This window comes from Crocodylus siamensis, chromosome 4 (assembly GCF_052110815.1).
Source record: "Crocodylus siamensis isolate JL-2025a chromosome 4, ASM5211081v1, whole genome shotgun sequence".
Taxonomy (NCBI): domain Eukaryota; kingdom Metazoa; phylum Chordata; order Crocodylia; family Crocodylidae; genus Crocodylus; species Crocodylus siamensis.
The window spans coordinates 3,224,704-3,247,325 of NC_143398.1; the positions used below are offsets into that span (position 1 = coordinate 3,224,704).

General features: G+C 51.7%; 1 protein-coding gene and 1 long non-coding RNA gene across 3 annotated transcripts; one reads left to right on the plus strand and one right to left on the minus strand.

Annotated features, from left to right (window-relative positions):
- The first annotated feature begins 1,049 nt into the window (after nucleotides 1-1,049).
- On the plus strand, nucleotides 1,050-21,689 carry LOC149865398 (CD276 antigen-like). 2 transcript variants are annotated; one of them, XM_090041470.1, is made up of 5 exons: nucleotides 1,050-1,340; nucleotides 12,414-12,503; nucleotides 15,754-16,092; nucleotides 18,391-18,505; nucleotides 19,969-21,689. In XM_090041470.1, the coding sequence occupies exons 2-5, from the start codon at nucleotides 12,440-12,442 to the stop codon at nucleotides 19,979-19,981; spliced, it is 531 nt and encodes a 176-aa protein (XP_089897596.1). In that variant the 5' UTR covers nucleotides 1,050-1,340; nucleotides 12,414-12,439; the 3' UTR covers nucleotides 19,982-21,689. The 2 variants fall into 2 exon arrangements, with proteins under 2 accessions (XP_089897596.1, XP_089897597.1); XM_090041471.1 differs by lacking the exon at nucleotides 1,050-1,340 and having other exon boundaries at nucleotides 12,367-12,503; nucleotides 18,394-18,505.
- LOC149865399 (uncharacterized) lies at nucleotides 5,029-11,697 on the minus strand. Its single transcript, XR_016441686.1, has 3 exons — nucleotides 11,560-11,697; nucleotides 10,607-10,782; nucleotides 5,029-5,761 (listed from the first exon to the last, which is right to left on the minus strand). It is a non-coding gene; the product is annotated as an uncharacterized LOC149865399 (long non-coding RNA).
- Nucleotides 21,690-22,622: the final 933 nt, after the last annotated feature.

Genomic DNA, 22,622 nt, shown 5'->3' on the forward strand with positions numbered 1-22,622 from the left:
TAGGGTGAGGTGGAAAAGGAGGCAGGGTCTTGGCTAATTCCTTATGTTTGCTGGCAAAGCAGGTGTGTGGCTTCCAGGGCCCAGAAAAACCATCACCCCCCAAACTGAAGCATATGCAGACCTCTGTCTCCCCTCAGCAGTGCTGATGGCCCTGGCTGAGGAATAACATGGAGAGGCTGCTAGTCTCAGCCGTTCTTCTAGGCTGGGTCCCAGCGCAAGCCCAGCGGGGCAGTGATGACCTCAATTAAACCGGGTCATCCCAGGGTTGCAGTGTCTTTCCATGGTATTATTTTGATCCCAATTATAATAAAGTACGTGTGTGCCTTGGATCACTGCTGACTGCCAGGTAGTTTAAAAAATGCACCAGCTCTGGTGTTCGTGTACATCCACCAGACATCTCGTTCCCCACATCCTCATCTCCTGCACCTCACCGGTGGTGCCACCTGCAACCCCTCCGTGCCCGTCTGCCCAGTCCTTCCCAAAGTATGCATATATGTATGTGTGTATGTATGCAAGGCTATGTAAGTAAAACTGTGTGTGTAGATATGCACATATGTAAAGCTGTCTCGATGTATGTATGTAAACCAACAGCGGCTTGCTGGGAGGAGGCGGCTGCTGGTCAAGCCCCGCCCAGGCCCCTACTTGGCCCCGCCCCCCAGGGAGAGAGGAGTGAAGGAGGGGGTACTCACCAGTCCCCCTCCTGTAGGGCAGGGCCCCCCTGGCCTGAGAAGCCAGCGTTCCCCCACGGCAGGCCCACTGTGCATGCGTGTAGTTTAAAAGGGCCCGCCAGCCAGGGGAAAAAAAAAAACAACACACTCGGGTAGGCTCTGGAGCGGTGAGAGACGTGCGGGTGAAGCCCGCTGCACCCCCACCCCCCGAAGCCCCCTAGACACCCCCTCAGCAGCCGCCGAGCCCCCTGCCGACCCCCAGCACAGCCGGAGGTGAGCGGGCTCGTGGTGGGAAGGGGTTAACTCCTCGCTTGCTGGGAGGAGGCTGCTGCCTGGTGCCCGTGGGGTCAAGCCCCGCCCAGGCCCCTACTTGGCCCCGCCCCCCAGGGAGAGAGGAGCGAAGGACGGGGTACTCACCAGTCCCCCTCCTGTAGGGCAGGGCCCCCCTGGCCTGAGAAGCCAGCGTTCCCCCACGGCAGGCCCACTGCGCATGCGCGTAGTTTAAAAGGGCCCGCCAAACAGGGGGATAAAAAAAAAAAAAACACACTCGGGTAGGCTCTGGAGCGGTGAGAGACGTGCGGGTGAAGCCCGCTGCGCCCCCACCCCCCGAAGCCCCCCAGACACCCCCTCAGCGGCCACCGAGCCCCCTGCCGACCCCCAGCACAGCCGGAGGTGAGTGGGCTCGTGGTGGGAAGGGGTTAACTCCTCAATTGCTGGGAGGAGGCCGCTGCCTGGGGCCACCCAGGCCCCTACCTGGCCCAGCCCCCCAGGGAGCCCCGCGAACAGGCTGCATAAACAGGCGCCCGAGTTAGTGTGGAGTTCGCACGGGGGAGGGCGCGGGAGGGCACGAGACCCTGCCTGCGACCCCCCCAGCCATAGCCAGCCCCAGCCGTAGCCAGCCTACCAGAGGCATGACACGGATGGGCACGCGCCGCACCCCGAGGGTCCCCTCGGGCTCGGAGCACCCCCAGCCAGGTCATGAGGCGCTACAGGGAGTTGGGAGCGGGGCTGAGGGGTCTGGGAGCTCAGGTGGTGTTTTCGTCGCTCCTCCCAGTCTCAGGCTATGGGCTGAGGAGGGAGAGGAGGATCCACGCGGTGAACCAAAGACTGCGGCGCTGGTGTCATCGGGAAGGCTTTGGCCTCCATGACCACAGCCCGCTCTTTGGCGAGAGAGGCAGCGAGCTGCTGGGAAGAGATGGCCTCCACCTCTCTCCCCTGGGGAGGAGGCTCTTCTCAGCCAGGCTGGCTGACCTGCTCCACCGGGCTTTAAACTAAGCCCGCTGGGGGATGGGGGGACTGCTGCCACTGCTGGCCCGCTGAGTGACCCTTGCAAAGCCAGCGGACCAAGGCACTTAAGGGGGCACTTAAGGGAGCCCACCCCTGCCCCAGCCCTGGCACAATCTGTGGGCAAGGCAAGAGCCCCCAAGGGCACACTCGCCTGCCTGTACACTAATGCCAGGAGCCTGGGCAACAAGCAGGACGAGCTCGTCCTCCTGCTCAGTGCAAAGAAATACGATGTCATTGGGATAATGGAGACCTGGTGGGACTCCACCCATGACTGGACCACGGGGATAGAGGGCTATACCCTGTACAGGAGGGATCGTGTTGACAAAAGGGGCGGGGGTGTAGCTCTCTATGTCAAGGAAAGCTACATGTCCCTGCAAGCTGATGTTGGCGACCGGCATGGACAGCTAGAGACCCTCTGGGTAAAAATTCGTGGGGAATACGGCACAGGGGACACAACGGTGGGAGTCTACTACAGACCTCCCACTCAAAGTCCCGAGCTTGACCAGGAGTTCACCCAGGAACTGACTGAGGCCGCTTGCTCCAGGACCTTGGTGGTCATGGGTGACTTCAATTACCCGGACATCTCGTGGGGAGATCACTCAGCAAAATCCGAGCGGTCGCAAAGCTTTCTCTCGTGCGTGGATGACCTCTGCCTGACTCAAGAAGTCTATGGGCCAACGAGAGGCAAAGCGCTGCTCGACCTGGTACTGGCTACGGGGGACGACCTAATCAGCGACCTAGTGATTGATGGGAAGCTGGGTGACAGCGACCACGAGCTGATCACCTTCACCATCCGCCGTAAAGCTGGCAAGTCAGTCAGCAACACAGAAGTCCTTGACTTCAGAAAAGCCGACTTTGACAAGCTCAAGAGGCTAGTCGGTCAGGCCCTCAGGGACCGTGACCCCAGGGTGATGGGAGTTCAAGAAGAGTGGTTGCTTCTCAAGGAAGCGATCCTCAATGCACAAGCCAAATCTATTCCAACACGGAGGAAAGGCAGCAAGAAGGCACAGCAGCCCTCCTGGCACTCTAAGGACCTAGCGGACCTCCTGCGGCTAAGAAGGAAAGCCTACAAAGGATGGAGGACGGGATTCACCTCCAAGGAGGATTACTCTGCACTGGTCTGGTCCTGCAGGGAGCAAACCAGGAAAGCCAAGGCTGCGACTGAACTCCAACTAGCTTCAGGCATCAAGGACAACAAAAAGTCCTTTTTCAGATATATGGGGAGCCGGAGGAAAAGCAAGGGCAACGTTGGACCCCTGCTGAACCAGATGGGGCAACTGACAACTGACGCCCAGGAAAAAGCCAACCTATTAAATAGGTACTTTGCGTCAGTCTTTCATCAGTCCCATGGGACGCCCATGCCTGCTATGGGACAGGGAGATCCGGGTGAGGGGGATCCCCTACCCTCCATCAATGCTGACCTCGTGAAGGAACACCTTGAGAAGCTGGAGACCTTCAAGTCAGCCGGCCCTGACAGTCTGCACCCCAGGGTACTCAAGGAGCTGGCGAGCGTCATAGCGCAGCCCCTGGCACGGGTCTTTGAAAACTCCTGGCGCTCTGGTGTAGTGCCCGAAGACTGGGAGAAGGCCAATGTGGTGCCGATCTTCAAGAAAGGGAGGAGAGTGGATCCGGCTAGCTACAGGCCCACTAGCCTGACTTCTATCCTGGGGAAGATCTTAGAAAAGTTTATTAAGGAGGCCATCCTTGAGGGACTGGCCCAAGCTAACATCCTAAGGGACAGCCAGCACGGGTTTGTTGCGGGTAGGTCTTGTTTGACCAATCTCATTTCCTTCTACGACCAGGTGACCTATCACCTGGACAAGGGAGAAGAGATTGATGTCATATATCTTGCCTTCAAAAAAGCTTTTGATCTGGTATCCCACGATCACCTCTTGGCCAAACTGCGCAGTTGTGGCCTTGGCTCCACCACGATCCGCTGGCTGGGAAATTGGCTTCGTGGTCGGACCCAGAGGGTTGTGGTTGATGGCAGTCACTCATCGTGGTGCCCTGTGACCAGTGGGGTCCCTCAAGGCTCTGTCCTGGGACCCATCCTGTTCAACATCTTCATTAACGATGTGGACATTGGAGTCAGGAGTGGACTGGCCAAGTTCGCCGATGACACCAAACTTTGGGGCAAAGCATCCACGCCAGAAGATAGGCGGGTGATCCAGGCTGACCTGGACAAGCTCAGCAAATGGGCAGACGAGAACCTGATGGTGTTTAACACTGAAAAATGCAAGGTTCTCCACCTTGGGAGGAAAAACCTGCAGCATCCTTATAGGCTCGGCAGTGCTACGTTGGATAGCACTACAGAAGAAAGAGACTTGGGGGTCATCATTGACCACAAGATGAACATGAGCCTGCAATGCGATGCTGCGGCTAGTAAAGCGACCAAAATGCTGGCGTGCATCCATAGATGCTTCTCGAGCAAATCCCGGGACGTCATTCTCCCCTTGTACTCGGCCTTGGTGAGGCCGCAGCTGGAGTACTGCGTCCAGTTTTGGGCTCCACAATTCAAAAAGGATGTGGAGAAGCTTGAGAGAGTCCAGAGGAGAGCCACGCGCATGATCAGAGGTCAGGAAAACAGATCTTACGATGACAGGCTGAGAGCCATGGGACTCTTTAGCCTGGAAAAGCGTAGGCTCAGGGGTGATCTGATGGCCACCTATAAGTTTCTCAGGAGTGACCACCAGGATCTGGGGGAACGTTTGCTCACCAGAGCGCCCCAAGGGATGACAAGGTCAAACGGTCACAAACTCCTGCAAGACCGTTTCAGGCTGGACATAAGGAAGAATTTCTTTCCTGTCCGAGCCCCCAAGGTCTGGAACAGTCTGCCAGCGGAGGTGGTTCAAGCACCTACACTGAACACCTTCGAGAGTAAATTGGATGATTATCTTGCTGGGATCCTATGACCCCAGGTGCCTTCCTGCCCTTTGGGCAGGGGGCTGGACTCGATGATCTCCCGAGGTCCCTTCCAGCCTAATGTCTATGAAATCTATGTACATATGTATGTATATGTCTGTATATATGCAAAGCTATGCATGTAAAACTATGTATGTATGTAAATCTATGTATGTGCAAAGCTATGCATGTACGTATGTATGTAAACCAATGAATGTATGTATGTATGCACGCAAAGCTAAGCATGTAAGTAAAACTATGTACGTATGTATTTATGTAAAGGAAGGTATGTATGTATGCAAAGCTATGCATGTATATATGGACTTAAACCTATGTATGTATGTATGTATGTAAACCAACATATGTATGCATGTGTGTGTGTAGATATGTACGTATATAAAGCAATGTATGTATGCATGTACGTTTGCAAAGCTATATCTGTCTGCATGGATGTATGTACACCAACATACACATGCATGTATGTGTGTAGGTAAGTATGTATGTACATATGCATGCATGCCGTCACAGGCCAGCTGGGCACTGTGAGTATATCAATTTAGTTGCAGACTGACTGAGCACTGCGACTTTATTAGCCACTGGGCTTTTTGGTTCAGGATCAAGAAGGTGATGTTGGAAAGGAAAGAAATGACAAGTTTCACTTACAAAAAGGAATGAATTTTACTGATGACAACAAAAGATATAGTTTGCATATATAATAGTTAATAAAAAGGTTAAGCTAATAAGCAGACAACATAACAATACAGATTGAATTGACAATGATAATAAAACAGATAAAGAAATTAACCAAGAGTTCCCACTAGGTTAGTAACTTATTGATAGTCCCTCAGTTAGAAGATGCACAGCAAGTTGATTCAGCGAAGTCAGACGTCTCTGGACTGGGCTGCCTGAAAGATACCGGTGGAAGAGCCTCAGTCAGGATCTGGTCCTCGCTCTCACAGGGAGTAAGAAAGATCCGTGGGGTACGGGACAGCAATGACCCTTCTGTTCCCTCCTTCCCCAGGGTTACTATGACGTGTGTGTTCTTTTATATTCTAATTATGCTAATTTTAGTTACATAGCCATTCATAATATTCCTTTATAGCTGTTATCCTATGCGGTTAAAAGGTGTTAGAAATTATTATAATAAGTTACTGCCCAAGCCTGGGTTTATCCAATAAACAAATTGCAACACAACATCTTCGAGTTTAAAATTAACATTACCCCGCCTAAATCTAGCCCCTTGAAAACTCTCTTATAGTTTCATAGTTTCATAGTAGCTAGAGTCGGAAGGGACCTAGGTAGATCATCTAGTCCGACCCCCTGCCTTGGCAGGAAAGAGCACCGGGGTCAGATGACCCCGGCAAGGTGCTCATCTAACTTCCTTTTAAAAATCCCCAGGCTAGGAGCCTGCACCACTTCCCCTGGAAGCTGGTTCCAGGCCCTAGCCGCCCTGACTGTGAAGTAGCGCCTCCTAATATCTAATCTAAACTTACCCTCCGCCAGCTTGTGACCGTTATTCCTGGTCACTCCTGGCAGCGCACGGGGGAACAGGGACTCCCCCAATACCTGCTGATCCCCCCTGACCAGTTTGTAGCAGGCCACAAGGTCCCCCCTTAACCTTCTCTTGTGGAGGCTAAACAGGTTCAGGTCCCGTAGCCTCTCCTCATAAGGCCTGCCCTGCTGACCCCTGATCATACGAGTGGCCCTCCTCTGGACTCTTTCCATATCGTCCACATCCCTCTTGAAGTGTGGCGCCCAGAACTGGACGCAGTACTCCAGCTGCGGCCTGACCAGTGCCGCATAGAGGGGGAGGATCACCTCCCTGGCCCTGCTCGAGATGCATCTGTGGATGCATGACAGGGTACGGTTGGCCTTCTTGACTGCCTCCCCACACTGCCGGCCCACGTTCATCGTGGAGTCAATGACGACTCCAAGATCCTTTTCCGTCTCCGTGCTGGCAAGAGGGGAGTTCCCCAACCTGTAAGTGTGGTGCCGGTTCTTCCTCCCCATGTGCAACACCTTGCACTTATCAGTGTTAAACCCCATCCTATTCTCATCCGCCCACCGTTGCAACCTGTCAAGGTCAGCTTGTAGCCTATTGCACCCTTCTAGTGCACCCACATCCCCCCACATCTTAGTGTCATCAGCAAACTTGAACAGGGTGCTTTCTACCCCCTCATCCAAGTCACTGATGAAGATGTTGAACAGTGCGGGCCCGAGGACCGAGCCCTGCGGAACCCCACTGCCCACGTCCTTCCAGGTCGAGAAGAACCCATCCACTACCACCCTCTGGGTGCGGCCCTCCAACCAGTTGGCGACCCATTTGACCGTGTGGGCATCGACACCACAGTCTCCCAGCTTTTTGATGAGGACAGGGTGAGAGACAGTGTCGAAAGCCTTCCGGAAGTCCAGAAAGACTACATCCACAGCAACCCCTGCGTCTAATGATTTGGTGACCTGATCGTAAAAGGCCACCAGGTTGGTCTGACAAGACCTGCCACTGATGAACCCGTGTTGGTTGCCCCTGAGCATGCATTCCCCTGCAAGGCCCTCCTGGATGTGTGCCAGGATAATTTTTTCAAAGAGCTTACCCGGGATTGAGGTAAGACTAACTGGCCTGTAATTTCCCGGGTCCTCTTTTTTTCCCTTTTTGAAGATAGGGACCACATTGGCCCTCTTCCAGTCCTCCGGCACCTCACCAGAGCACCACGAGTGCTCATAGAGCCGCGCCAGGGGTCCCGCAATGACCTCGGCCAGTTCCTGTAGAACCCTAGGGTGAAGATCGTCCGGACCAGCGGACTTGAACGCGTCCAGCCTCTCCAGAAGTACCCTAACTAACTCCTCGCTAGCCCCTGGCCCAGGCGTGTCTCTCCCGGGGCCCGAGGGGGGCCCAGCAGGGAGGTGGCTGAACTGGTCCCTACTTAGGAAGACAGAGGCAAAGAAATCGTTAAATATGTTAGCTTTGTCATCTGGCGTGATGACTAAGTTGCCCATCGTGTCCTGCAGGGGCCCCACATTACCCGGGACCCTCTTTTTACCCCCTATGTATTTGAAGAAGGACTTCTTATTGTCCTTAATCCGGGAAGCTAGTCCTATCTCCATCTCTGCCTTAATCCGGGAAGCTAGTCCTATCTCCATCTCTGGCTATGCTTTTTTGAGATGTCCTTTCTTGAAATGTCCTGGATAAGCTGGACAGTTGAATCCAGCTTTTATCATCATCAAGTCTAAATTATGAGCGAGAAAGAACTATTAGGTCAGCTAATTTCACAGCTAGAGCTTTGTCTTTGAGGCCTGGTCAGTCCCACACGCAGTTACACGCTATGTTTGCGGGTTACAAAAATACAAGCTTCATGTTAGACACAAGTTCCAAATGCCTCCAAGAAGCACATATTTATTACTTGTTAATGTCTTTGGTTCTGGCCATCACAGCACACAAAGCTATGTATGTAACTAAAATTATGTTTGTATGTATGTAAAGCTATGTATGTATGCAAAGCTATGCATGCATGTATTACATAAAGCTTTATATGTATGTATGTATGTATGTATGCAAAGCTATGTATGTAATTAAAACTAGGTATGTATGTAAACCAACATATATATGTATGTATGTATGGGTGTGTATGCAAAGCTATGTATGTAAGTAAAACTATGTATGTATGTATGTAAAGGAACATAAGTATGTATGTATGCAAAGCTATGCATGTATGTAAAGCAATGTGTGTTTGTATGTAAAGCAATGTATGTATGCAAAGCTATGCATGTGCGTATGGACTTAAAGCTATGTATGTAAACCAACATATGTATGTATCTATGTGCATAGATATGTATGTATATAAAGCAATGCATGTATGTATGCAAAGCTATGTCTGTCTGTATGTATGTAAACCAACATATATATGTATGTATGTGTGTAGGTAAGTATTTATCTATGTATGTATGTATGTATGTATGCAAAGCTATGTATGCAAGTAAAACTATTATGTATGTATGAAAAGCTATGTATGTATGTATGTAAAGCAACATGTACATGTATGCATTTATGTATGTAAAGCAATGTGTGTATGCAAAGCTATGCGTGTATGTATGGACCTAAAGCTATGTATGTGTGTGTGTATATGTGTGTAGCATGTATATAAAACAATGTATGTATGAATGTATGTATGCAAAGCTAATTTTTCTGTCTGTATGTATGTAAACCAACATACGTATATGCAGGTAAGTATGTATGTATGCAAAGGTATGTATGTAAGTAAAACTATGCATGTATGTATGTATGTAAAGGAACGTATGTATGTGTGTAGAGCTACGTATGTATGTATGTAAATAAGTATACATATGTATGCATGTGTGTAGATATGTACATATGCAAAGCTATGCATGTGTGTATGTAACACAATGTATGCGTACATACATACATAGCTCTGCATACATACATACGTACATATGTTGGTTTACATGCATACATTGCGCTACATTCACACATACATAGCTTTGCGTACATACATACATGTAAACCAACATATGTATGTATGTAAGCATAGCTATGCAAAGCTATGCATGTATGTATGTATATAAAGCTTTGCATGTATGTATGTATATAAAGCTATGTATGTATGTACACACAGCTATGGATGGATGGATACAAAGCTATGTATGTAAGCAAAGCTATGTATGTATATATGTATATAAAGCAACATGTGTGTGTATGTATGTAAAGCCTTGTGTGTTTGTACGTAAACCAATGTATGTATGTATGTGTGTAAAGGAACGTATGTATGCATGTATGCAAAGCTATGTATGTATGTGTATGTAAACCAACGTACGTATGTAAACCAACGTATGTATGTACTTATGCAATGCTATGCATGTATGCAAACCAACATATGTATGTATGTGTGTAGATACGCATGCATGTAAAGCAATGTATGTACTTATGCAAAGCTATGTATGTGCGTATGTAAAGCTATTCATGTATGTATGTACGTAAAGTTATGTATGAATGTAAACCAACATACATACTTATGCATGTGTGTAGGTATGAATGTATGTAAACCAACATATGTATGTATGTGTGTGTAGGTATGTATGTATGTATGTAAAGCAGGGGCAGGCAATTATTTTGGGCAGAGGGGTGCTTACCCAGTTTTGGCAGGCTGTTGAGGGCCACATGGGTAACCCCGCCCCTTGACAGGTGCCCCACCCCCGGTCACCAATGTCCCAGGGCCAGCACCAGTGGGGCCCAGAGCAGGGCACAGGCTGGCAGGGGTCTGTGGAGCCAGGCTGGGCTGCACCACCAGGGACGGGGAGCTGGCCCGGCTCCATAGAGCCCCTGCTGGCCAGGACCCCGAGCTCCTGCCACCCTGCTCTGGGCCACACCGGCACTGGCCTCTGGACACCAGTGCAGGCCCCGTGGTCCCCCTGGCTCCCAGTGCCCCCCAACCCCGCGGTACAGGCGAAGGGCAGCACACAGCCCTGACCCCCTGCTCACGGGCAGGGAAGAAGCTGGTGCTGAGTGCTGGGAAAAGCAGCCCCTCGCCTGCCCCGTGGGCAGCACTCCCTGCTGCAGGCACTCGCAGCGTGCGGGGCTGTCCGGAGCAGGCACAGGCAGCCCCAGGTGGGCTGCAAGCGGCTGCAGCATGAGGTGTCAGGTACGGGGTGGGTGCAGGGCCATTATCCCCCATCCTGCACTCAGCTTTTCCCCAAGCCACTTTTCCCCTCCCCTCCCCTCCCCTGCCCTTCCCCCTTACCTGAGGTTCCTGCTCCGCCAGGGCAGCGCTTGTGTTAGACATGTGTGCTCCTCCAGTCGGTTGCTGTTTTGTCCAAGTAGTGCTTTGCTTGAAGCTATGAGTCCAGTGAGGAGTGTGGCAAGATGCCCCGGAGCAACCTTTGATGAATATCCCTTGGAATCCCAAGGGAATAAGACCTGTAAAAAATGACAGAGAAGAGCAACTGAAAGAAGCAATGAAAATGTGAAGGAAGAAAGAAAAAAAGAAAGCTCCTCTCCCCACCCCTCCAGGCGCTGGCAGTGGAGGAAGGCAAGATGAGAGAAGCAGAATGATTTGTGCAACATCACGGGACAAGATGAAAGTCAGAGGGAAAGAAAAAAGGAACCGAAAACGCTGCAGAAGCCGGTCATCATCCATTTCATCTACATCATCCTCTAGTGGTAGTTCTGCCTCCCCCTCTTCACACCCTTCATCAAGGTCCTCCTCCTCCCCCTCAAGAAGCAGAGATTCTCCCAGGTCCAAATCAAAGAAAAGGAAAAAGGAAAAACTCAACAAAAAGAGAAGGAAAAAAGAGAATAAGCTGAAGAAAAGTCCAGAAAAGAAGAAAAGGTGAGAGAAATCAGGACCTGTTCAACTTTCCAAGTACTTCAAAGACAAAAAGCAAAATGAAAACTCCAGTATGATAACAGGAAAGAAGATAAAGATGAAAATAAAGAAGAGTGCAAAGGAGAAAGAGAGGGATCGAAACCGCATCAAACTTCTTGAAATCCTAAGTCCAGCCACCCTGTCATCGTGCCTAGGAGGACACTGGGGGGAAAGGGCGCTGCTTGTAACAAGACTGCTTTCTCCTGCTGGGAAGACAATCAAAGCGTCCTTCATTAGAGGCAAAATGAAGAGTTGCTGATCATTGTTAAAGGAAATCCTTCTGAGGTCCTAAATCAATAGCGAGGCTGCAGTGTTTTGCCAGTGCTTACGCCGTGCTGCCGGCGGCGTGTGCAAGGAGCCGAGGCTCTCGGCTCCCGGCGGCCAGCGCATCCCGCCCTCGCGCGCAGCGCTCTCGCTTCAGACGTCGCCGAGTTCCCGGTGACTTCACCACAGTCCTTGTGGCTCATGAGGTGTTTCTGCGCAGGTATTTTTGTGGTGATGCTCTCTGTCCTAAAAAGAAGCTATCCCTTCTTTTTAAATAAATAAATAGCACAGAAATCAGTCGGCTCGGGTTCGCAGTGCTGTAATCATCCTTCAGTACGTCACTTTCTCCCAAAGAGAAGCAAGGCCAGACGTGCCAGCTCCCGGGGCGCCCGGACCGAGTGGCCATCTCCCCGCGCCGGGGCGGGGCACCATGCAAACACATCTTGCTTTCACCTCAGGCTGAGAATGAGTCACCGCCACAGGGAAGGGCTCGGGAGCCCGCCTGGGGGGTTTCAGACACCTCGTGTTCACCTTTTGGGTGACTTTTCCACATTTCCTGGGGACCAGAGGTCTCTCCCTGGCTGAAGGGGTCACTTGGCTCCGTCTGCCCCCGCCCCAGCCTGCCCGTTGGTCTAGTGGCGGCCGTTGGCGGGGGAGGGGTGCCGGATCTCCGCTGCTGCCGCGGTCAGCGGCCCGCCCCCGCTTGCGGCCCTGGCCGCCCCACGCCGGCACTGCCGTCCGGCTCGGCTCCGGCGGGAAGGCCTTGCTCCGCCGCCGCGCGGGGCAGAGGGGAGCGAGCGGCCCCTGAGGGCGGTGGCTGCGCGCGCAGGGCGGGCACACGGCGGCGCGAGAGCGGCCGCCCCGGCGGGCCTGCCTGGGCCCTGCCTCAGGCCGCCCTCACAGCTTTGCCCACCCGCAGGTTGGACGTGAGCCTCGGACCCCGAAATGAAAATGCCCGCGAGCGCCGTGCTGGCCCGGACTGTCCTCGCCTGCCTGCCTGCCCTGACCGGTGAGCTGTGTGGGAAGCCCCCGGCGGTAGCCTGAATGCCAACCTAAGCGCCCGCGCCGCGCAGGTGACTGCCTAAAGCCGGTGGTTTTCCACCCGTGGTCCCTGGTGCAACACAACTGGGATCAATCAAAAGCATGTGGGCACAATTCAGAGGGGTCTGCAGCTCCATGGGAGGGTCCGCCAGTGGAAAAAGGGAAGCCGCCCGTCTAAAGCAAAACACATTTCATTATCGGGCCCTTCCTGGAAATGTTTCTGGGCTCCTTGTTGGCCACACGGGACGTCTTGTCAAGGATTTCAGCTCTGCTGCACTTGCAGCAGTTGGCAAAGGTGGACGGATGATGTTAGGCCTGCCTTGCTCTCCTTTAAAAGGATGCAGTGACGTGAGCTGGTACTGATGAGCACCTAGGCGTTTCTGGTTTCATCGGTCTATATGGCAGACACCTGCTTTCCACCACCGTCGCCACCATTATCAAAGAGCGGTAGTTAAGTGAGTTGGTCTGAAGTCAAGGAGAAGGCAAGGTGGTGGGAGAGATGGACCATAGTGTTGACCCAGTACAACCTTTTTTTTTTTAATCTTGTGTCCCTGTTTGCTCTGGAGACTGGTTGGATGGGTGCCTCTGTGTCCTCCCAAAGTTCACAGAATACAGCACAACCCAGCTTGTACCACTGGCATTTCCCAGTTTCCCTGACTCCCTTAACCTTGTCAGATTTGTTGCAAATCTAATTTCCAGTCAGGCCGTGGGAAGGGTGGAAAAACCCCGGACGTGCTATTCCTTAGCAAGCCTCCTTCCACCACCTTTAGCCTTCGAGGATAAGCAGTGTAAGGCTTTGGAAGTCTCCATTCCTTGGGTTCATGCACCTTGAGAGAGGTCAGATGCTTTGGTCCCAGAGCGATTTAGGTCCAGAGGAAACCTCTGAGCTTTTGACATGGTCACAACGTGGCCTGGACCTAGAAGCCCTCAAGTGTATATTAACAGCATTGTATAAAAACAGGACGTTGGCTACTGTGCTTCCCCTGCTTTACATGAGGCAGGTCAGGGTGTGATGTCTGTGCTGTGTCAGGGTTCATGGTAGTTTTCCCCAAAAAGCTGGACAATGGATTTGGATAGGATGGTTTGGATAGGGATGATCCTGCCTCAGGCGGGGGGCTGGACTAGATGTGACCTCTGGAGCTCCCTTCCAGCCCTGCTTCTGGGGGACGACAGGCTGGGCAGCAGCTCTGCAGAACAGGACCTGGAGGTGACAGGGGACAAGAAGCTGAACAGGAGCCAGCAGTGTGCCCTTGGTGCCAAGGAGGCTACCGGCATCCTGGGTGCATCGGTAGGAGCGTTGCCAACCGATTGAGGGATCTGCCCCTGCTGAGAACAGTCCAGCTCCATGCTTTCTAGAGCCGTGCTGAAGGCTGCTATTCAATCCCCCCTCAGTCTTCTCTTCTGCAGACCAAATCAGCCCAGTTCCCTCTGCCTCGCCTCACAAGCCCTGTCCTCCAGCCCCCAAACCATTTCCACTGCCCTCCGCTGGACTCTGTCCAATTTGCATCCTTTCTGTGTGTAGTCTTCCACACAACAGTCACATCCTGAACCCACAACAGCCTCCACCAAGCTTTTGGCCAGAATTAACCATGAGGTCATTGCGGGACCCCTGGCGCGGCTCTATGAGCACTCGTGGTGCTCTGGTGAGGTGCCGGAGGACTGGAAGAGGGCCAATGTAGTCCCTATCTTCAAAAAGGGAAAAAAAGAGGACCCGGGAAATTACAGGCCAGTTAGTCTTACCTCAATCCCGGGTAAGCTCTTTGAAAAAATCATCCTGGCACACATCCAGGAGGGCCCTGCGGGGGAATGCATGCTCAGGGGCAACCAACACGGGTTCATCAGTGGCAGGTCTTGTCAGACCAACCTGGTGGCCTTTTACGATCAGGTCACCAAATCATTAGACGCAGGGGTTGCTGTGGATGTAGTCTTTCTGGACTTCCGGAAGGCTTTCGACACTGTCTCTCACCCTGTTCTCATCAAAAAGCTGGGAGACTGTGGTGTCGATGCCCACACGGTCAAATGGGTCGCCAACTGGTTGGAGGGCCGCACCCAGAGGGTGGTAGTGGATGGGTTCTTCTCGACCTGGAAGGACGTGGGCAGTGGGGTCCCGCAGGGCTCGGTCCTCGGGCCCGCGCTGTTCAACATCTTCATCAGTGACTTGGATGAGGGGGTAGAAAGCACCCTGTTCAAGTTTGCTGATGACACTAAGATGTGGGGGGATGTGGGTGCACTAGAAGGGTGCAGTAGGCTACAAGCTGACCTTGACAGGTTGCAACGGTGGGCGGATGAGAATAGGATGGGGTTTAACACTGATAAGTGCAAGGTGTTGCACATGGGGAGGAAGAACCGGCACCACACTTACAGGTTGGGGAACTCCCCCCTTGCCAGCACGGAGACGCAAAAGGATCTTGGAGTCGTCATTGACTCCACGATGAACATGGGCCGGCAGTGTGGGGAGGCAGTCAAGAAGGCCTAATAGGACAAGTCACTTTTAATTTTCCCCTTCAAGAGCCTTTTGATGCTATGAGATGGCAAATCTGCTCCATCTTCTCTGTGTCGTCCACTCTGCCGACCTGAAAATTAAGCACAGTCTGCGATTTAGCAATCATTGATACGGCCAGAAGAGCTGGTGGGCCCCAGGGTCTTCTTGTTATGAGCCAAGTTGGGGCAACATAACTCGTGTGAGGGTTTGTCTGGATGCTGCTTAGTTCTGGAAAGCAGGGCCTGTTTGCCTGCAATATAAAAGAGGAGTGGGTTGTTTTTTAATCATGTTACGGGGTGAAAAAGCCACTGATTTGTAGCTTCATGGGAGAAATAAACTCCTGGTGCTAGGGTTTTTTCTGCAGAATAAACATCTTATCCTGGTTAGTAAGAATAAGGCAGGTAGTTTTCTCCATAGCACAGGTGGGGTGAGCAGGGCACTAGCCTGAGGCTCTGATATAGAGGGTGCTAGCGATATTCATCCCCTCTGGTTTGGCCAGCTGGGATTGATAGGTGGAAGGGTTTGGAGGTGGGGTTGGGGTAAGCAGCTCTGGGGATGCAGGGCCAGGGAAGCAGGGTACAGACAGGGATCCCTAGAGATGCTGGAACATCCTCAGTACTCTCCACATGCCCCCTCCCCAAGTCACAGCCCATCACGTGCTATGCAGAAAGCACAGGGCATCAGGAAGAGGCAACCCAGGCTGGAGCGAGAGATGCAGGTCCTTCCTCTCCTGCAGGTGCTGGATTTGCTGTGACCCACGTGTGGGCTGGTGCAGACGTGCTCCTGCCCTGCCACACGGCGCGTCCAAGGGGGTTCAGCCTTTCGGACATTACTGTCAACTGGCAACAGCCGGGCGCTGTCGTGCACAGCTTCTACAGAGGCACAACCCACCCGGAGCATCAGGGCAAGAAATACCAGGGCAGAACCCAGCTCTTCCCAGCCGAGTTCCTGAAGGGCAATGCCTCCCTCCTGCTGAGGGGGGTGACCCCCAGCGACTCGGGGAATTACTCCTGCTACGCGGTTCTCGGTGCCAACTCCGTTCTGACTGCTTGCACTGTGGAGCTCCAGGTGACAGGTAGGACCCTTATTCCCCTGTCATTGCTTTCATTGCTGCTGCTCCTCAGATGCAAAATAGAGCAAGGTCTGGGCAATTAGCATCACACTCTCTGCTTCCCTATCGCTTCCTCTGCATGAGTTAGGAGGGCATCCCTTGTGAACAGAGTCTGTCTGCTGTCGCCTGTGCTTTTGCTAAGAGGCTGGACAATAGATTTGTCTGGGAGGGTTTAGACAGGGCTGATCCCGCCTCAGGCAGGAGGTTGACCTAGATGTGACCTCCAGAGGTCCCTTTCAGCCCTGTTTTTCTAGGACTCTGCAAGTTCTAACAGCGAACGCAACGTGACTCTGGATGTGTCATGGAAAAGCAGTGTCAATTGCTATTTAGAGTGCGAATCGCAGTGAAAGGCTCCTGTAGAAGCTGAAGTCAGAACAAAAAAACAAGCAACAATGTCCTTAATGTTTAAAACAACCATTGAAAGTAGCATAACAAGAAGAGAGGCTGCATTGGAGCTAGTGGAGGCATTCACGGTTGCCAACATACTTTTGGAAAAAATCGATAACTCAGAACTAAGGGAGTACTTCAACAAGCACAAACCAAATGCTGGCAGTTTCCCTTGTGCAACAAACTTTGCCAGGTTTATTGACCAGGAATAATTGCTTTGCACATTCAGTCTACAAAATCTGCCTTGGCAGAATATGAATCAATCTTGATTGTGGCATACAGCAGCAGGTGCACAGGATAATTATGTACTCTCAATTTTATTTGTACCTGGGAACTGGAAAGACTATGACCAGACAGATGCACAAGATAACCATGCGCTCCCCATGTTATTTGTACCCGAGAGCTGGAAAGACCATGACCTGCATGTTTTTCAAACACAGCCAATTCTGCTCATATCTGTACATTTTTTCAAGTGTAGCACAAGCTTTGGCGAAGGCGGTTGTAACCTATGTCTCAGGGTTTAGCAAGATCTCAGCATTTCCACCTGATAATGCAATGTAGATGCGTGGCACTTTCTCTGATGTGCTCCATGCAACGATGCCCCAAGCAATTCATGTTACCTGCAACGCACACATTCCTTCTTTAGTGATACCTGGTGCACACCTTTTCCTGGTGTGAATAGACTGGTTTTCTCTTTTAAAAAAGCATTCAAACATTGTCCAGACTGTAAGCTTCAAGACCAGAGAGTCCATCACCAATTAAAGTAAGGATCTAAATGCAACTCTGTCATTTCCACCAGAACCAGTGCCTACAAGGTGGAATTCATGGTTTAATGCAGTTTGTTACCATGCAACTAATACTAAGTAGTAATATTAAGTAATAAGTTTAATTAAGTAATAAGTATTAAGTACTTGTGTTTGACAAGCTTGAAATCACACCTGGCATGCAGCACAAGCTTACAGCGTTAAGTAAAAACTTTTCTTAAATACTTTTTTGACAAGGTCAGATCTGGCTGAAGTATCATTGTAAAGAAGAAACATAAATACAACAAGCCCGACACCATTAAAGATACTTAAAGGACAAGGTACCCTGTTTTGTGAGACTCATACTCTCAAAGAAAATAAAAGGGGAAATTAGGCTAGGCGAGTCCAAAAGACAAGATCTTATCTTTGTTTATACTACCTGAGTTTATTTTTCTGATGATTAAAGAAGATAATGGATATGATACTTACCTCCACTGAAGAAAGCATGAATCTGTTGTTGGGGGGACAGGCTTCTGTCATTTATTTCAGTCCAGGAGACAGTGATACCTAAGAAATGATAACTAATCAAAGAACCGTACCATAAAGAACACACTGTGAGTCTTCATTTTTTCCCATCAACCAGATCGTTTTATGAAAAAGTTAAAAAACCTCAGGAAATAAATCAGTACTTCATTGTCTAATGGTACCTAAGTTGCATCCTTTTGGTAAAAACCCTTTAACAACAAGACGTGGCAGGAAAGATATGGATTCACCACTGGATAAAAAAGAACAAGGAATTACCTGGTAACTGGAGACCTAATCTGGGTGACTGTGGTTTACAAATGACAAGAGATTAGACTCATTCTGCCACAATCAAGTTAAGTTTGTGGCTGAAAACCTGTGCCCAGGCTGGAAGCCCCCCATGGAAAAGGCACAGAGGAGGGAGAGGGTTGTCTCTGACAGAGGCATAACAAGCAATTCGGATACTCGGGGCAGAGTTGCTGCTGCGGGCTGGGGGGAGAGGGGTGCCCTCAATCTGAGCCCTGGCAAGACAGCACCCAGCCCTGCACTCCCCCTGGTATCATCAGTAACTGAGGCCATTTCTTTTCACACTGCTTTTCCTATTTGACAGCAGAGAGTGTCTGGGGCGGTCGTTTGGGAGCTCCAGGCATGTTCATCGTGCTCGTGCCCCTGCTGCTGCTGCTGAGCTTCATAAAGTGTGAAGATAAGCATCGGCAGGCTGCACTGTGAGTATGGCGGAGCCTGTCGTGTTTAATTGGCTTTCATGTGATGTCCTTCCTGCCCAGACACAAGGTCTCACCCACTTCCATCCTTGTATTAAACTGGCCTGTGCCTCCTCCAGCTGCTGGACACTCTTGGTAGCAACTGGTAGGTGCAAAGGACCAGCCATCATCCCCACTCCCAAGCCCTTCACAGCTGGTAAATGCAGCTGTCTCCTCAGGCAAAGAATAAGAGCATAAGAGCTGCCGTTGACTGGGTCAGACCCAGGTCCATAGTCCCCAGTCTCCTGTGTCACCCAGAGCAGAGGCTAAAGAGGAGAGTGACTGACCAGGGTTTTCTCCACTATTTCTCTCTCGCTACCTACTAGTTTATGTTGTGCCCCCTAGTTCTTGTCTGGTGAGAGATACTCAATAATACACCCCTAGTGACTTTCTCTTCTCCATTTAGCAGGGAGAAGAGAAAGTCGTATAAACCCTTATCATGTCCCCACTCAAGCATCTATTTTCTAAACTAGATAGGCCTGGCCTCATTAGTCTCTCCCCTCCATACCACTAATCATTCTTGTTGCCCTCCTCTGGTCCCACCTCTAAGCTCTTCTATACCCCTTTGGAGATGTGGGGACCACAACTGGGTGCAGTCTTCAAGGTGTGGACACACCATGGATTTTAAAAAGGGCATCACAATACTTTCAGTTTTGTTAACAATTCCCTTTCAAATAACACCTAACATTTTATTTGCCTTCTTGATGGCCTCTGGCCCTCCTAACCTAGGAGTGGGCAATTATTTGGGCTGGAGGGCCACATAACAAGTTTTGGTGAGCTGTTGAGGGCCATACACATAAAATTTAACAATAGCTATACTTAAAAATCACTATAAAGTTCCCAATACATATAAAAACCATATTTCCACATATAAAACTGTTCCTAAATCACCATTTTCCAGCATAAAAATCACTGTATTTCCAACGAAGTTCCCAAATCACCACACCAAATGACCCATCCTTCCCAGGACTCGCTCTGGCCCTTGTGTTTGAAACGAGCCCCTGGCGCTGCATCCCAGGGCACAGCCCTGCAACTCCATGCACTGTGATGCACCCCGTGTGCTAGACCTGCTGCGGTCCCTGTGGGAGGCTTCTGGGGCGACAGCCACTGATCCGAGATAAAAAGACACAGGCTTAACCTGGTGTGAGTGATGCTGGGCCCAGGACAGGCTGCTCCTCTACTGCAGCTGCATCAGCCCATCCACTTGCTCGAGACTTGTAAGCAGTGAGACAGCAGCCCCGTGAGGAGGTGGCTGCACGCTGCTGTCAGGGGAGCAGAGGGCTGGAGCCCCGTGGCAGGACCAGCCCCAAGGAGGAGGGAGAATGACCCGCAAACAAGGGCTCGCTGGGGCTGAGAAGCAAGAGCAGGCTGGCTGGCCTGGCCGCGGCTCACCCCCCGTAACACGGCTCTGCTTGTTTTCAACCCAGATACCAAAACTGAGCCCCAAGACCCTGAATGCGGAGGAACTCCCTGTACCTGCGGTTTGAGAGCTGAAACCATCCCTGCTGCACGCAGAGATCTGCTGCTTGCTGTGACTGCCCTGGACTGATGTGGAGAATGGTAGAAAAACCAACTAGAGTCGCCCCATACAGACGTGTCCCCAGTGACCCAGCAAGGCAGGAATCCCACCCAGGGGAGACCTCCAAAGTGAGGGGGCTGCTTCTAGCTGGACGCAGGCCTTTGGAAACCTGGTACAAGCAGCTGAAACGCTGCAAACCAGCATCTCTCTGATGAAGTGCTCCTTTGGGACGGCTCATGGTGTTACGTCTGCTGGGAGGGAGAGTGGGGGGGAAACACCTGCTTGCTGTGCAGCCGCCGCGTCCTCGGGCACTGCTGGATCCCCCCGCACCTTCTGCTGGGACCCCAGTACCCCCAAGCTGGGCTGACACCCCCAGCCCTGCTGACTGCCTGGGCTGTGCTGCTGGGGGATGGCGGTGGGGCTCAGCACCTGCCCCCACTCTGCCCCAGGTCCTGCACTCCCCCCTTGCCTTCCCCTCTTCTCCCCGGAGCAGGGGCGCAGGCAGCCAAGGGCTGAGCTGCAGCTCACGGGCACCTCTGCCAGGGGCTAGAGGAGGCTGCATCACCCTGACACCAACCGGGAGCAGCACAGGCACACACGCGTCCCCGGGGGAAGGTTTTCCAGGTGTGTGTCTTGGAAATGTTTCACTCGTTACTTCTGCCCAGGCCCTAGCGAGCGATTCCTTCCCGGCGGAGGGCACGGGGATGGGGCTGCCCGCTCCTGCCCCTTTCTTTCCCCCTCAGGTCTCCTACACACCAGTGTAAAATGAAGAGACCAGAATTTACCTCTACAGCAGTGGTTCTCAACCTTTTCTGGACCAGGCCCCATTTGTAAACATTTACGACCAGTCCCAACCCAGTGCCCCACACCCCAGCATGCGAGGCAGGGGGTGGGTGTGTGGGGCATAGTGGGTCCCAAGCAACCTCTCACAGGCTGGATCTCTGCCAGCCTACAAGGGGAAAGCCACACTTTCCCACACTTTTCTTCCTTAAAGGATTATCCCTTTTTAAAGTTTGTTTCATAGATTTCATAGACATCAGGGCTGGAAGGGACCTCGGGAGATCATCGAGTCCAGCCCCCTGCCCAAAGGGCAGGAAGGCAGCTGGGGTCATAGGATCCCAGCAAGATAAGCATCCAATTTACTCTTGAAGGTGTTCAATGTAGGTGCTTGAACCATCTCTGATGGCAGACTGTTCCAGACCTTGGGGGCTCGGACAGAAAAGAAATTCTTCCTTATGTCCAGCCTGAAACGGTCTTGCAGGAGTTTGTGACCGTTTGACCTAGTCATCCCTTGGGGCACTCTGGTGAACAGACGTTCCCCCAGATCCTGGTGGTCACCCCTGATAAACTTATAGGTGGCCACCAGATCACACCTGAGCCTGCGCTTTTCCAGGCTAAAGAGTCCCATGGCTCTCAGCCTGTCATTGTAAGATCTGTTTTCCTGACCTCTGATCATGCGCGTGGCTCTCCTCTGCACTCTCTCAAGCTTCTCCACATCCTTTTTGAATTGTGGAGCCCAAAACTGGACGCAGTACTCCAGCTGCGGCCTCACCAAGGCCGAGTACAAGGAGAGAATGACGTCCCGGGATTTGCTCGAGAGGCATCTATGGATGCACGCCAGCGTTTTGGTCGCTTTATTAGCCGCAGCATCGCATTGCAGGCTCATGTTCATCTTGTGGTCAATGATGACCCTGACTCTCTTTCTTCTGTAGTGCTATCCAACGTAGCACTGCCGAGCCTATAAGGGTGCTGCAGGTTTTTCCTCCCAAGGTGGAGAACCTTGCATTTTTCGGTGTTAAACACCATCAGGTTCTCATCTGCCCATTTGCTGAGCTTGTCCAGGTCAGCCTGGATCACCCGCCTATCTTCTGGCGTGGATGCTTTGCCCCAAAGTTTGGTGTCATCGGCGAACTTGGCCAGTCCACTCCTGACTCCAGTGTCCACATCATTAATGAAGGTGTTGAACAGTATGGGTCCCAGGACAGAGCCTTGAGGGACCCCACTGGTCACAGGGCACCACGATGAGTGACTGCCATCAATCACAACCCTCTGGGTCCGACCATGGAGCCAATTTCCCAGCCAGCGGATCGCGGTGGAGCCAAGGCCACAACTGGGCAGTTTGGCCAAGAGGTGATCATGGGATACCAGATCAAAAGCTTTTTTGAAGTCAAGATGCATGACATCAATCTCTTCTCCCTTGTCCAGGTGATAGGTCACCTGGTCGTAGAAGGAAATGAGATTGGTCAAACAAGACCTACCCGCAACAAACCCGTGCTGGCTCTCCCTTAGGATGTTAGCCTGGGCCAGTCCCTCAAGGATGGCCTCCTTAATAAACTTTTCTAAGATCTTCCCCAGGATAGAAGTCAAGCTGATGGGCCTGTAGTTAGCTGGATCCACTCTCCTCCCTTTCTTGAAGATCGGCTCCACATTGGCCTTCTTCCAGTCTTCGGGCACTACACCAGAGCGCCAGGAGTTTTCAAAGACTCGTGCCAGGGGCTGGGCTATGACACTCGCCAGCTCCTTGAGTGCCCTGGGGTGCAGATTGTCAGGGCCGGCTGACTT